This window comes from Peromyscus maniculatus, chromosome 9 (genome assembly GCF_049852395.1).
Source record: "Peromyscus maniculatus bairdii isolate BWxNUB_F1_BW_parent chromosome 9, HU_Pman_BW_mat_3.1, whole genome shotgun sequence".
In the NCBI taxonomy this organism is placed as follows: Eukaryota; Metazoa; Chordata; class Mammalia; order Rodentia; family Cricetidae; genus Peromyscus; species Peromyscus maniculatus.
This window is the reverse complement of record NC_134860.1, coordinates 4,035,443-4,050,547: the sequence shown is the minus strand read 5'-3', so window position 1 is coordinate 4,050,547 and position 15,105 is coordinate 4,035,443. Positions and strand designations below refer to the sequence as shown.

The window sequence follows — 15,105 nt, the reverse complement described above, 5'->3', positions numbered from 1 at the left end:
AGTAACTTAGATAGCACTCTGTCCATCTGGGGAAGAGGCGGCAGGCATGAAGACAGTGTAGGGGCAGTGGGTTTTCCACCAGGAAGGTGTACTCTGGGCTCTTCAAAGCAGAGGGCATGTTTGTTGTTCTTGGTTGATGGTGGATTTTTTTTCTTCACCTGGAAAATGTTACCATATAATGAACCTCCCTGAGTGACTTCAAGCCACCAGGACACAGGCACCTCCAGCACCCTTAAACTTTTTCCGCCTCTTCGGCTGAAGCATTTGGCCTTCACACGACAGGCTGCTGCTCAGGGACTTTCCCTTCTCAGGACTTTTAGTAGCCTGTTCGCGCCACGTCGACGACAGGAGCAGCTGTGGTCTTGTGTCTCCTTGTTTGTTTTGCAGCAGACTTACATGTCTGCTCGCTGACCAGTGTCCACAGTTTATCCAGGCTGGCAGAAGCTCTGCTTCCTCGTTAAGTGGTAATGCCTCATCCCAACTTTCCCAGGTTACCTTGTCGGAGTGGATCCTGTGGTGACTTGTGCCTCCCGCATCTCATCTTCCAGCCTCGTAGGTGCTTGTGGTGCTTTTGATCCTGCTGTGGCCATGGCTCCCCCGGCCCCAGAGTTTCTAGGTCCTCCTCAGTCTGGATGGCATGGCAGCAGCCAAAACAAAAGAGGGAGGCATCTGCAAAGTCTCCTCGGTCGATGCTGCTGAGCGCCAGGAATAACTCAGTCTGTGGACTTTGCAAGTGACATGTAAACCATAATCTTGTCCCAGCCTTCCTTGCTCTGTCTTGGATAATTGATACCATAAGAGACAGGAAAGTCGTAACTTTAGCTTCTGTATCCTGGGGTGTGTGGCTGGTTAAAGGAATATGAATGGATATCAAGGAAATTGAATGAGATGCCATTTTAAATTCAGAAAGTGGTGAATTTAACCATAGACGAATTGAAAAGCTTTTCTCTAGTTCTGTTAATGGGGAAAAGGAATGACTTTCTTGTTGAAATGAAAATGCTTGATTTTTAACCATACCGATTCCTGTCATTTTGAAATGTTTGCTGATTTCTGTTTGGCAAAGGAGGTAGACATGTTGTAAGGTTTGATTTGTGTTGTGTATAACAACTGTGTCAAGACTTCTTTAAAATGGTAGGCATTTCAAATTGTCCCATGCCATGATCTCCACAGACAGCCCAGGGAGTCAGCATGAGACTTAGGGAAGAGAGTTACAAAGACTAGATGATCAAGGAGCATGTCACCTGTGCAGGGCATCATGGGAGTCAGAAGGCTGAAGCAGCAGGACTCATAGAGGTGAGAGAAGAGGCCGCTAGGTGAGGGACCATTCCCGTGGGGGCTGAGACAGGCTATTCGTCTGTAGAGTTCATCTGGTTGTGGAGGCGCTTGGTGTGCAGGTGGAGGATTTCAGTGGACTCTAGTCTTGTGCTTTCAAAGAAGTTTTCCTGAGTTTTCCACCCACTACTTCCTTACCAGAGCCTCCCAGGAAGAGTTCCTGTAGCTTGATTGCCATTCTGATGGGCTTTGAGGTTTTTGTATGTGCATCTGCCATCATTCTGGAGGATGTAGACAGTATCTTAGCCATATGTGGATCAACCCGATATGGAGCAGATACCCAGTAAGTGTTGCTGACTTAAGTCAAAACGGGGTCTGGATGGTTGGGCAGAGCCTTTGAGGGCCTGGGTAAGGAAGAGGGAAGCTATCAGCTGTGACTGTATCCACAACCAAAGGAACCCAGAGTCCTTCCCTCCCCAGTCATCAGATGGGAAACACGACAAGTGAGAAGCAGTACATGGCCTGAGTGCTGAAATAGTGAATTTAAAAGCTTTGCCTGTGTGCTTGCTCTCCTAGAGATAGTGGCTGGCAGAGCCTGTAGGTCTTCTGTGGAGGGACCCTTCATTGATCCTATGCGGCAGAAGGTGCTTGCAGTGGAGTCTTTTCTTGGTAAATGAGTCATGACTGGCAGTCTTTGTATGTAGCTAGGGTTTTTCCATGTGCATTTGACCACAGGTCAACCCCAACTGGTTTTAATAGCTGAAGAATGTCAGGAGGTTTGTGACTTCAGGCTCCCCTTGATCCAGGGCTTAAAATTGGCAACGGGGACCAGTGGCTTCTTCCATCTGAATTTGTGTGTCTGACTCACTCTGTCCCCCACTTTTTGTCTGAACCTTCCTTGGCTTTTATCTCAGCTTCACACTTCTTAACTATTGCCGAAGTGCAAATCCCAGGGTTAGTGTTGACTGAACCTGGCTGGTGTGGGTGGGACCTTCACCTGCTCTGAGCTAGCTGCCCAGTGTCCAGGCCAGCTCCTGTAGTTCTTGGAATCAGAGCTAGGGATGCAGTTGTTCCTGGAGAATGGGTAGAGTGCTGTCATCCAGGAGTTTGCTGGATGGCAGGGACCCTAAGAACCCACTGCATCTGAACTGACTGCTCTCTGCTGACGATCCAGGGGAGTGTTCCATCAACCTCTGCTCCTGGCTCTGAGACACCCTTCTGCTCAGAGACCAGATGTCTTTGGGGCTACCCTGCTAGCTTCTTCACTTATCATTTCTGGACACATTAGGGACAACTACCTAGGCAGGGTTCTCCCCCACCTGGTGGATACAAGGTCTCTGGACTGCCATGAGATCTCAGGAGAAAAATTCCAGAATTACAGAGGCTTTTGTAAAGACTGCATCCATACACACCCCCATAGGCAGGGGCATCTCCTCACCTCTGCCCTTCTTCAGGGCAGCATTTGACCAGGCCACGGTTTGCAAAGCTCCCACTGCTTTACCTAGCTGGATTTTCACTGTAACTTGGCTAGACATAACAGGCATGTTATGTCTTATTCCTGTTTTCCAGGTGAAGGAACTGAGAATCAGGAGGGGTAAATACACAGGATGACACCAGGATTGGACTTGGGGGACAGAAATGTCATGTAAAATTTGTACTTTCAAACAAAAAAATGAGAAAAAGCAAGGACACACTGACTATTCGAGCCTTTTTTTCCATGTGAATGTGCCATTAAACTGCCATAGGGGGCCTCTAAGTGCATACTTCATTGGCAACTACAGGGAACCAAATTAGCTTTCCCTGCAGCCATCTCGTTTGGAGCAGAGGCCACCTGCCTGTGCTTCACCCACTAGCATTTACTAGGGTTTGCACTGGTTTATCAAGACAGAGCGAGAGCAGCCAGTGGCTCCCTGGGGTCACCTCTTGAGAACTGTGTGACAGTCAGTGGGATTGTCTCAGCATACTCAGCCCACATGTGCACTGTGACCTCGGGTGACCCAGCCACCCGGAGAAATAGCAGCTGCTTTCGGTTCTTGCTACCCCAGAATGGCTGTCTTTGAGGGTCTCTGGGACCTACCAGAGGCTCCTGGTGAAGCCCGTGTTTGGGCTTTGCCTTGCATGCTGGGTGAATGAAGAGGCCATCTAATTGTTTGCTCTTTTTACATATAGAAAGGGAGGCCAGACGCTGTCACCTATCATGCCTTGGCCCCTTTCTCCCGTCCTCATGCCCTATGTCCCTGACTCTGAGGACACCTACCACCATTTGTACATACTCTTTTGAACATCAACAGCCTAGTACCCTGGCCCCACCACAAGACACAGATAGAGGGCAAGTGGCTGCACCCAAATGCAAGTTTCCCTGTAATTAGGCAAAACCAAAGGGGTCTGGTACTGTAGACCATATCAGTAGGAAGGGTTATATAATCCAAGTTAGTCAAAATATGTGGTTCTGCCCACTTATTCTCTTATAGATATTGAGTGTCTAGCCCACTTATTATCCACTTACAGATATTGGATGTCTAGTAATGTGATCTGCCTTGGGAATCCAATGGTGCATGAAGTAAAAATGCCCCCAGGCCCTATAGGCATGGTCAATTTTTGAGAGTGACAACATTAGAGAAGTCATTTTTAAAAGTTGTTTTAGATTGAAAAATACTATACATATTTATGCTGTAACATGTTTTAGTGTATAGATACATTATAGATGTATAGATACATTATAGAATGGGGAAATTAAGCTAATAAACATACCCATATTTACCTACATACTTTTTTATGGTGAGAACATCAGAATCTTCTCTTAGCAATTTCCTACCATATTATACTTGGTTGTTACTCATACTGTTATACAATGATATCCCAAGCTTCCCCCTTCTAACTGAAATCCAGCTTCCCTCCAACCACTATTCTCTCCTTACATCTTTGACCTTTTTTAGATGCCACATATAGGTGAGGTTGTGAGTGTGTGTTTGTCTTTCCGTGCGTAGCTTATTTCACTGAACACAGTATCCTCCAGGTTCACCCATGTGTTGCAAAAATTTCCTTCTTTGAAGAGTTTTTCTCTCTTCAAGGGAAACACCTTTCCTTTATCTGCACATCCCCGATGGACACTTAGGTTAGCTCTCCATGTACAGTGCTGCAGAGAGCATGACCCACGCTCCAGAGAGCACCCGCGTCTCCTCCACATTCTGATTTCATTTCCTTTGGTCATTTCCCTCTTGTGGAATTGTTGTAGCAAACAGTAATTCCATTTTAAAATCTCGGTGGGATCTCATCCTCTTGTGCAAATGGCTACACTAGTTTGTAGTCTGCTGCGTACAGGGACTCCCTTTCTCCACATTCACTAGCACTTAATATCTTGACTTTTGTGTGATAACCATTGCCATCAGGTATGAAGTACTATTCAGTTTGGTGAAATTCCATTTATATAATTTTTGCTTTTGTTGCCTATGCTTTTGGGGTCATATCCAAAATAGTCTTGGCTCAGATCAAACATAAAGAAAATTTACTCTCTTTCTTCTAGTACTTTTACTTTATATTTAACTTATATTTCCATAATAATTAGTGATTTGAATATTTTTCCAGATGATTATTGGTCATTCTGTCTTTTTTTTTAACTGTATATTCATATCCTTTGGGGAAATTTTTAAAAATATTGTATTCTTGCTGATAAATTAAGTTCCTCCTGTGTTTTGGATACTAGCCCTTTTCAGTTGTATGGTTTGCAAATGTTTCCTTTCATTCTATAAGTCGTCTGTTATTCTATTGATGTTTTTCTTTTCTGTGCACAAGCTATTCAGTTTGGTGCAATTCCATTTGCAATTCCAAAACTCTTTGGTTTTGGGGTCCTATTCAAAAAGTCTTGGCTCAGATCAAACAAAAAGAAGATTTACTCTGCTTTCTTCTAGTACTTTCCGTTAATATCTTAATGTTTAGGTCTTTGATCCATTTTGCTTGGTTATGTGTGTGCTGTAAGACAGAGTCTGTTTCCGTCCTCTGCCTAAGGATGCCCAGTTTTACAGGACCATCTGTTGCAGACACTGTCCTGTCTCCATTGTGTGTTGTTGACACCTCTGTCAAAGGTCAGTTGGCTGTAAATGTGTAGGTTTATTATTGTAATCTCTAGTAGAGAGGTAACTTTTTAATGAATTAGGAGTATGAATTTAACAGGTGTTGATAGGATATGTCAATGAACTCCAGTTTTGTCTGGGAAGTCAATAAAGGCTTTGCTGAGGAAGTATTATTTAAGTCGAGGCTTGAAGGATAGGTAGAATTTATCTGTTGAAAAAATGGAGTGGAAAGATAGAAAAAGGGAACAGATGTGGAATTGTTTCACTGTGGCCCAAGGTCATTCATGGAATGAATCAGTGGCTGAGCCCAGGCTAGGAGAAAACAGATACAATAGCTGTATGCTCTGTGCTTTTTCTCCCCAATCAATGCAGGACTTGTTTTTAATCCCTGTATCATGACACTGTAGCAACACTCTGAAGAGGGACGTTTTCATATTTGGTGGCAAGAACATTGAGGTCAGGAGAGCAGGTTGGGCAATGGAAAGCAAGCAGGACAACGTGTGTGTGTGTGTGTGTGTGTGTGTGTGTGTGTGTGTGTGTGTGTACACACACGCATGTGTCTAGGCTGCCCATGGTGCATAGTAGAGGGTTCTCATAGATGGGAATTGAAAAAATTGGAGAGACTAACTATAAGGTGGAGATGCAAGGATGGCTTTACCCCTGGGCTGTAGATAGGATGGAATTTGAGGTATTTCTTAGTCAACTGTTCTATTGCTGTGAAAGACATCATGACCAAGCAATTCTTATCAGAGAAAGCATTTAATTTGGGGTTTGCTTATATATTCAGAGGTCTAATCCATTATCATCATGGTGGGTATCATGGCAGCATACAGGCAGGTGCTGGAGAAGTAGCTGAGGGCTACATCCTGATCCATAGTCAGAGAGAGAGAGAGAGACACTGAACCTGGTGTGGGCCTTTAAAACCTCAAAGCCCCTCCTGTGATACCTCTTCCAACAACCTCTTAATCCTTCTAATCCTTTCAAATAGTGCCACTCCTGGCTGATTAAGCATTTAAACGTATGAGCCTAAGGGGTCATTCTTATTCAAACCTGTTGTGGGACAATCTTTTTGTACACTGTGAAGATGTGTCTCTGCCAAGGCACCTTCTGATTGGTTTAATAAAGAGCAGAATGGCCAATAGGTAGGTAGGCGAGAATAGGTGGGACTTCCGGGGAGAGAGAGGAACTGGGGGTGGGGGTGGGAGTGGGGGTAAGAATCTGGCATGAGAAATTTGCCAGTGAGACATAGGGGACCAGATGCACAGTTTGGAGGATATAGATCCTGCCCTGTGGTATAATATAGATTAATATAAACTGGTTAATTTAAGTTTTAATTGCTCGTTGGGAACAAACCTAAACTAAGGCCAAGCTTTCATAATCAATAAGAAGTTTCTGTGTCATTGTTTGGGAGCAGGCAGTCCAAAGAAAGTCTGACTACATTCAAACCATCACGAGATAAGATGAAAGCCACCTTTATTTCAGCAATTTGACTGCTTTTCTCCAGACTTGCTCTAGGAAGAATTTATAATAACTTGGATACCTTTTTTTCCTTGTTGATACATATTCTAGGATCACAAATTGTTATGTTTTTATAGTTTTCTTTATGTCTGGTTGGATTACTTTATTCTCCTCCTTTTTCCTTCACTGTTTTCTAGTAGCACCTGTGAGTATTTTATGCATGCTGTGTGTGGTGGTAGGTGCTAGAGTTACAAAGGCAGAAAGGAATGATCCTTGAAAACAGGGAGCTGAGAGCTGCAAGGGCACCTGCTGGGCACACAAAGATGTGTGGGACAGCTTCTCACAAGCCAGGGAAACCTTTCAAAGACAAGGGCCACGTGGGTGGATGAGCGAAGCCAAGGGGTGAATGCTACTGGCCTGTGTTAGACTCTTTAGAGTTCTGTCAGCCACCTGGGCCTCTGAGGTTAGATGGTAAGCTCTGCTAAGGAGGAACCAGCCCAGGCTAGATGGACAGATGGATGCACTCGTGGATGGGTGGATGGACAGGCAGACAGATGGATGAATGCTGATGCCACAGCACACTGCAAAAGGATCCTGGGGCGGAGGGGGGGGGGGGACGACCAACTATTCTGGAATCTCCCAGTTCCTGCTAGCTGATGGGTTTGGTTTCCTACAGATTAAGTAGCTTAGAGACTGGAAATTAGTTCAGAAATGATTGACTTAGAGACTGTCCTACTGTTAAAAATCTGCTGTTTAAGATGATAAGCCGGGTTCCAGAATCAGATTTGAGGGCTGGGGAAATGGCTGGTGGATAAGGTGCTTGCTGAGACCTGAGGCTGAGCCCCAGAACCCGTTGAAGACTCTGGGCATGTAGCTGTGCACTTGTGATCCCAGGCCTGGGTGGGCAGAGAGCTGGATCTCCGGTGCTCCCTGGCTAGCAAGGCCAGCTGCTGTGCTCCAGGGAACCAGAAAACAAGGTGGCTAGCTCTTGAGGAAGAAGGACACTTGAGGTTGATATCTGTTCTCCACATGTGTGTGCATGTTTATGTACATCTATGCACACATGCACCCACGAGAAACCCTCACCCCCATACTAAAACAAAACAAAAAAACCCAGATTTGAGCCTTTATTTCTCTGATAGTTTAAAGTCTCATGGGAGACTCAGGTCTTATGTAGAGAGGTTTTAGGTGATGTCTTTCCTCCTCCTCTTCCTCCTCCTTCTCCTTTTTCAAGACAGGGTTTCTCTGTGTAGTTTTGGTGACTGTCTTGGATCTCGCTCGGTAGACCAGGCTGGCCTCGAACACATAGAGTTCCGCCTGCCTCTGCCTCCCGAGTGCTGGGATTAAAGGCGTGCGCCACCACTGCCCGGCTAGACGATGTCTTTCTAAAGGGCAGTTTGACTGGCACTACCCACTCAAGACCTCCTGCTGAAGAGAAGAAACCTCTGCTGGGCATGACTGAGCCATCTAGGTCTTGCTGTACTTGGCATATAGAGGGGGTTGGAATCATGCAGCCTTCCTGTTTAGGTGGTGGGGGTCACTTTTCTGATGCAGCCTTGGCCCAGACTTTGTAGAGAAGAGTTATCTCATCTCAACTCTAGGGGTTTCTCATCTGTCCTTTCCCAGCTTCCCAGCTTCTCCTTGCTGTGGCTCCATCCACAGTGCTCTCATCTGTCTCTGCTCTGCTGGAGCTCACCTGACTCTCTGCCTCCAGACTCTGTTCCATGTTGTCTGGCTTTCTTCTTACCTTCCTTTTCAAATCCACTTTCTTCCTTCAAATGAGCAATCCTTTTGAAGCAGGCAATTGTTACACTTCCTCGATTTTTGTTTTGCAACAACAACAACAATAATAATAATAATAATAATAATACTCAGTCTGTTCAATGTAGAGGTACTCTTGTCTCTCAGGGGTCTTTTGTAGTGTCAGATTGTAAGATTGGATACCACTGGCTTATAGGCCAACTGGTCTACCATGCTGTGCTTGTTCATTTGGTGTTTGGCAGAATCTCTGTAACAAAGAGCCATATTATAGCAAGCTTCTGTTTCTCCCAACTTGTTTCATCAAGTAATCCACTAAAGATTTTGGAAAGAGGAGCCAACATCTTTAAAAAAAAGAGGATGAGGAGAGGAAGGGAGGAATATAAAAAAGCCCCTCAACTATTCAGTTACACTAATGGCCCTCCTATTATTGTGGCACAATTACTTACAAATAAAAGGCAGAGGGAAAAACAAGTGCATTTGGTAGGTGTACTCTCTGTTCTCTGTCTTGTTTTTCTGCTCTGAAGTATGGTACTGTCTTGACGTAGGGATATAACTGCTATGAATATTGATGGCATGGCAGCCAAAACTTCTTTCCTGTCTGGCCTAGTAAATAAAGCAGGGAGGATGAAAGGGAAGCGGAATAGTCAAGCCAGTGTGCTGTTTTTAGATTAGCTCGTTCTCTTAGAACTAGTAGTCTTGAGAACATATTGACGATGTACATTTGGTGGTCGGGACAGCTCTGAGTACAGCAGGTGGGTATTTTCAGAGATCGGGGCCTCTGGTTATAGTCACAGAATGCTTCTCTTTGTGCTTTCAGAGTCCATGTTCCTTCCTGGATCTCTCCACACCTCCCAGTGCGGAGTCCAGCCCTGACCCTCACTGTATTGATTGTATTGTGAGTGGGAGGTTGTGTGCTGTGTCTGCTAGGAGGACATCCACCTAGGATGTGGCAGGGAGAGGATCGGGAGTCTGGGTTGCAGACAGAGCAGTAGTCTGTAGGTCCACGTGTGGCCTGTGGTGGCAGTGGTACATGGGCTGCTCTCGGGCATCTTCAGGGCTGCTTAGCCCAGAGTATCTGACTGTGTGAGGGAAGTAAGGGGCAGGAGTGGGAAGGATGACCAGAAGGTTGAGGGATGGTTACACAGGATGAGCCAGCTGAGAATTTAATCTGCTTGAAGGATCAGAAGTTACAAATGGGTGGGAAATGGATATGAGTTAGGGCTTTCACATCATAAACATCAAATGAGAGTTTCTTAGACTGATGTGATGATGTTCCAGGGATCCAGAGAGCACTGGAGGGCATGTTTAGAAATGATACAAGCCAAGGCTGACTAGGTAGCTCAGTGAGTGGGGATGCTTATTGCCAAACCTCATGACCTGAATTCATTTCCCTGAACCCACATGGTGGAAGGAGAGAATTGATGCTTGCTTGTTTTCCACTGACCTCCACATATATGTGTACACATGTGTGTATGCACACACACACACACACACACACACACACACACACACACACTCACATGTGGGCAGGAGGACATTCAGAGCCAAGAATGATCTAGGGTTAGACAAGGCAAAGCTGATCAATTGACTTTTACATAACAGACGAGGAGTCAGAAGGGTAGGCACTGTCCTGATGTATAGGCCGCAGCTGGCGATTGCCCTGGTGGCCCAGAGAGAAGATGTTGGTGGACAAGCCATGAGAAACTTCTGTCCTGGGGCAACCAGAGACGGGAGCCAGCTGTCTGGCAGCAAAGGCCTGCAGCCTAGCGGGCAGCTCAGACATTTGCATTGAAATGCAGAAGAGTGCCGCAGCTACTGCAAGCAAATGCATGCATAAGTGTATAGATATGTAACGTTTTTAGGAAGGCAGGCCTGTAGGAATCATCCTGATATGAATATCTTAAAAGATGATTTCCAAAATAAGTTCTTATGCAGAAGGATTTCTTTTAAAAGGCATAAATTAGCATTTATAAATACACGTCTGCAATAGTAGTCACGTGGAACAGCCGTGTCTGCCTTCTCCTGTGCGATCGGGGGGAAAGAAAGGACGACGTAAGAGCTGTGTCTGAGGCCGCTGGCTTCCGCACAGATGGAGAAGTACTCTCCCACTAACTCCTGTGATTTTAGAGGTTCTCTCTGTACATGCCTGAAACTCCCGTGTCCTCCACCAAACCAAAGTTTTCAAGAGTGGGACCGGAGTTGGGATATTTTTCGAGTCCTTGGCTCCTTCTGTGGTGTCTGACATGTGGAGGAAGAGCTCACTGTTTCCTGAGCCAAATTTGTTGTAGCCTCCTGTTCTAGGCATCATGATGAGCACAGTCCATGATCCTAAGGAATGGGACTCCTAAGGGTCATAGTAGCAGAGGAAATAGAGCCCACAGAGAAGAGTTCTCCTTAGATGATTTTTTGTTTTGTTGAGTAGATTGAAGTCGGAAAATGTTGCTGGGTTACACATGGCCCTGTCCATCTGGGTTTCTATCAAAATTGGGGCTGTATAAAGAAAACATTTATAGAAGGAGGCCTCCGTGTTTAGACCTGTTGATTAAGGCATCCTTTTCTGCTTGTGAAGTCATGTGGGTTGGAGTCGCAGAGGTTCTAGCCATCAGGCAATGCTACAGAGGTATGTGGAAGTCAGATGGGAGCAGCCATGGGTGCTGAGAGGGAGGCAGAGCTGTACCTGGGAGATTGCTTGGGGGTCCATCAGTGGTGCCAGCCAGTCACTAGGCAGTGTCCTGAGCATCTGAGTTCACTGCCTTTCACCCTGTGGGTGAGGGCAGTCAGATCTTGAGTAGAATAGGTGCTTGTCCAAGGTCACCTTGGCACACAGTGACAAAACTGGCTTGAACTTGAGATGTCATAAGAAAACCCGAGAAGAAATAAGGGTTAAGTCCATTACGTCTTCATTTTTTTTTCCCAGAGGGCGTTCTGTTCAAAGCCATTGTTGGGATATTTCTTTCATCCTTGTGCTTTTCTGGGCCTGTTCTGGAAATCTCGAGGGAAACGTACTGCGTTGGGCAAATGTGTGCAGATAGAAACCACGCCTGTTACAGCCTAGGAAGACTCATTGCACACGCATTAAGGCAGGTGGCAGAATGCAATAATGCAGCCTGGAACGATAGATAGGCCTTAACACTTAGCTGCTTATGAGAAATTCAGCATTAAAATCAAAATGCTTTCCCAGCCCAGGTGCAGGGTAGTGGTCCCAGTTCCTGTGATAAAATTGTAGAGGGAAATGCTTGTGTTTCTGAGCTGTTGGTTCTAATCACTGTCTCCTTTTTTCATCCTCCTTTCAACCTTGGTGCATTTGTCTCTCTTTACAGGAAAAAGTAGAATATGCCTTCCTGATTATTTTTACAGTGGAGACATTTCTGAAGATTATAGCATATGGATTGTTGCTGCACCCTAACGCTTATGTTAGGAATGGATGGAATTTACTGGATTTTGTTATAGTAATAGTAGGGTAAGTCCCTCTGGCTTTGGGAAAATGGAGGTGTGGGCTGGCAGGTAAAGGGTACATAGCCTTCTTGGGGAAGATGGCTGTTCTTATGCCAGAGATGGCGCCAGGTCCTTTCGGGAGTGTTTTCAATGGTGACAGATCTGCTGTCAGTCCCTGGGCAGAGTCAGCTGTGAAGATCTCTCATGACTGGTGCTGTGGTTGGGGAAGTCAGTAACACACTGTTGGAGGAAGTCTCAGCTGCTAATGAGAGATGATTCACCTCACAGGGCCTTGAATCTCCACAAATAGACCTGCCCTGCTGGTGGGTGGTGTCAAGTGAATACAGCTCCTAAAACCTAGCACCCTGCTAGTTAAAAACATGGGTATCATGTAATAAAGCCTTCTTAGCAATGAGGTACTTGGCTGTTTAATATCCCTTGAGCTAAGCTATTATGCTTTTATGCTGACTTGTGGGAGAAACTCTGGCATGCCACTTTCCCACTTTAAATAACAAAACAAGCGTCTGAATACTGTCACATATCTGGCATAAAATAAAATAAACTAGAAAATGCAGAGAAGCAGGTGTTCTTTGAAAACCCTGTTGCAAGAGGAAGACGCTGATAGATTTAGTTAAAGGAAAATGTTAGAATGAAAAACAGAGGTCTGTGTTGCTCTGTTCCTTCCACACCTGGAAATGTTGCCAGCAGAGGAGACATGAATCAGGTCTCAGCAGCAAACACCCACCAAGGAAGACAAGCTATAGCCCTGCTCCGGGGCCGTGTACCCTAGCTATCCTATGAGTTACTCCTAAAATTATGCTTGTTTTCATCAAGAGTGCTTTTTAAAGATGTATTTATTTTTACTTTATATGAATGAGTGTTTCACCTGCATGTATATCTGTGTACCCGATGCATGTCTACTGCCCATGGGAGCTAGAAAGGGCATCATATCCCTCAAAGTGAGGTAACAGATGGTTCTGAGCTGTTGTGTGGGTGCTGGGAATCAAACCCAGGTCCTCTGCAAGAGCAGCAAGTGCTCTTAACTACTGAACCATCTCTGCAGTTGTAAGAGAGCTTTTAAAGTCATCCCTCTGTTTTCAGATCAGTGGCTTTATTCAGCTGCCTTTTGCAGTTGGGCAAGCTGAATTATCTTTTTGGTTATCTGTTTGTATCATGATTCCTCTGGTTTTTCATTGGAGATGACATTTTCTGCCTGTTTGGAGAGCAGCTTAAGTATGGGAATGACCTTTCACACTAGGAAGTGAAAATGGGACCCAATGTGGTAGCCCATTGGATGGTTTTGCAAAACCTCCCTTAGTACATTGGCATCTAAGGCTCCATTGTAGTCAAATATATATATATATATAATGAATAGGTAGCAGATAGACGTGAAAGCAAATGCCTCCTCTTATTTGGTACACCTGTCAGGGAGTGGTAAGCTGGAGCCTGGGAGGTCTTTTGATTCTATAAGAATCTTGTAAAGCCAAGTGGTGGTGGTGCATGCCTTTAATCTCAGTACTCGGGAGGCAGAGGCAGGCAGATCTCTGTGAGTTCAAGGCCAGCCTGGTCTACAGAGTGAGTTCCAGGACAGGCTCCAGATCTACACAGACAAACCCTGTCTCGAAAAAACAAAACAAACAAAGAAGAATCTCGTGCCTTTCCTGCCATTGGACTTTATTCAACTAGAGAATGGAGATGCTTAGCCTCACTTCTTGTGTCCCCATGCTACAATCACCTTGGCTTTTTTTTTTTTCTGATGGAACATTTTCCCACAACAGCACACCATAGGAGCAGGGAACCAAGTTTAGGATATAAAATTCTGGAGACCTGAGAAACATAAAATGGGAAGGGAGACAACTAGTCAGAGACCTCTGTGTGCATGTGCCTTGGGATCCTCTGAAGTTTGGACTGACACTAAGCTGCAGTCTGTGAGGCCAATCAAACAAGATAGTTAAGGAAAAGAGAAAGACAGAGAGCAGAAACTACAAATAAATAATAACCAGAATTTGCCAAAGATTGAAAAGTGCTTGTTATCCAAATACCCAGAATGAATTACTGCACTGAACACCTTGGACTGTCAGTAGACGCCCAGAAAAGTCATTACTAGTGGAGTTAACCTAGATCTAGAGTAGAGTCTGGCAAACTATGGCCAGGGGACCAAATTCTAGTCAATCTGGCCTGTCATCTACTTTTATAAATAAAGTTTTATTGTAACATAGTCAATTCAATCATTGAGTTGAGGAGTCCAGATATAAAGCCTTAAAATATTTACTGTCCAGTCCTTTACAGAAAAACTCTGCTATCCCTACTCTAGAGTAAAGCTTGAAGCTTAGATAACAGTGTTTGAGAAGGAGCCTGAAGAAGAGAGAGCTGATAAGCAGGTAACTTAATTACCTAAAAAAAGAAAAAAAGAAACAAGACTTTTCAAAGGAAAAATCAAGTCTAAATACTTAGATGATTATTCTAAGTACCTCACCTACAATCAGGTAATACTAGATATATGCAGAAGTGTGGCCACTAACAGAAGGAGATTCTATGACTAGAAACAGACCCAGAAATCACAGAGATGATGGCAGGGGACTTTATAAGGGTTTTAAAACAACAGCTCTGATTGTGTTTATGGTATGACTACAGTGGGGGAAGGATGGAACAAGAAAAGAAACACATGAAACTTCAGGTTGTGAAAAGAACATAGGAAATGAAAAGGTCCCAAGATTGGCTCACTAGTGTACTAGGCAATACCAAACACACAAAAAAAAAAAAAAAAAAAAAAAAATCAGGAAACTTAAAGATGTAGCACTAACAATAATAATTAAGGAAAAATGAGCACCTCGCTAACTTGTGAATTATCAAATGTTCTAATGTGTGCATTTGGAGTCTCAGAAGGGAAAGGTTGAAGAGATGGCTCTTCAGTTAAGTCTAAACAGTCAAGACTACTGGCTGCTCTTGCAGAGGACCTGAGTTTGGTTCCCAGAACCCACATTGGCAGCTCTGTAGTCCCAGATCCAGGGGCTCCCATGTCCTCTTCTGGTGTCTGTGGATACCTATATGCATATGGTGCACATAAAACACATACAGCTACACACACATACACATCATAAATACATCA

General features: G+C 44.6%; 1 protein-coding gene across 11 annotated transcripts in view; it reads left to right on the top strand.

Moving 5' to 3' along the window:
- Nucleotides 1-15,105, top strand: part of Cacna1d (calcium voltage-gated channel subunit alpha1 D) — a 462,187-nt gene that overhangs the window by 297,385 nt on the left and 149,697 nt on the right. For all 11 annotated transcript variants that reach the window (XM_076544143.1, XM_076544146.1, XM_076544141.1 and 8 more), the window contains one exon: nt 11,882-12,021. In XM_076544143.1, the coding sequence (XP_076400258.1) occupies nt 11,882-12,021 (140 nt within the window). The remainder of the gene's footprint in view (nt 1-11,881; nt 12,022-15,105) is intronic.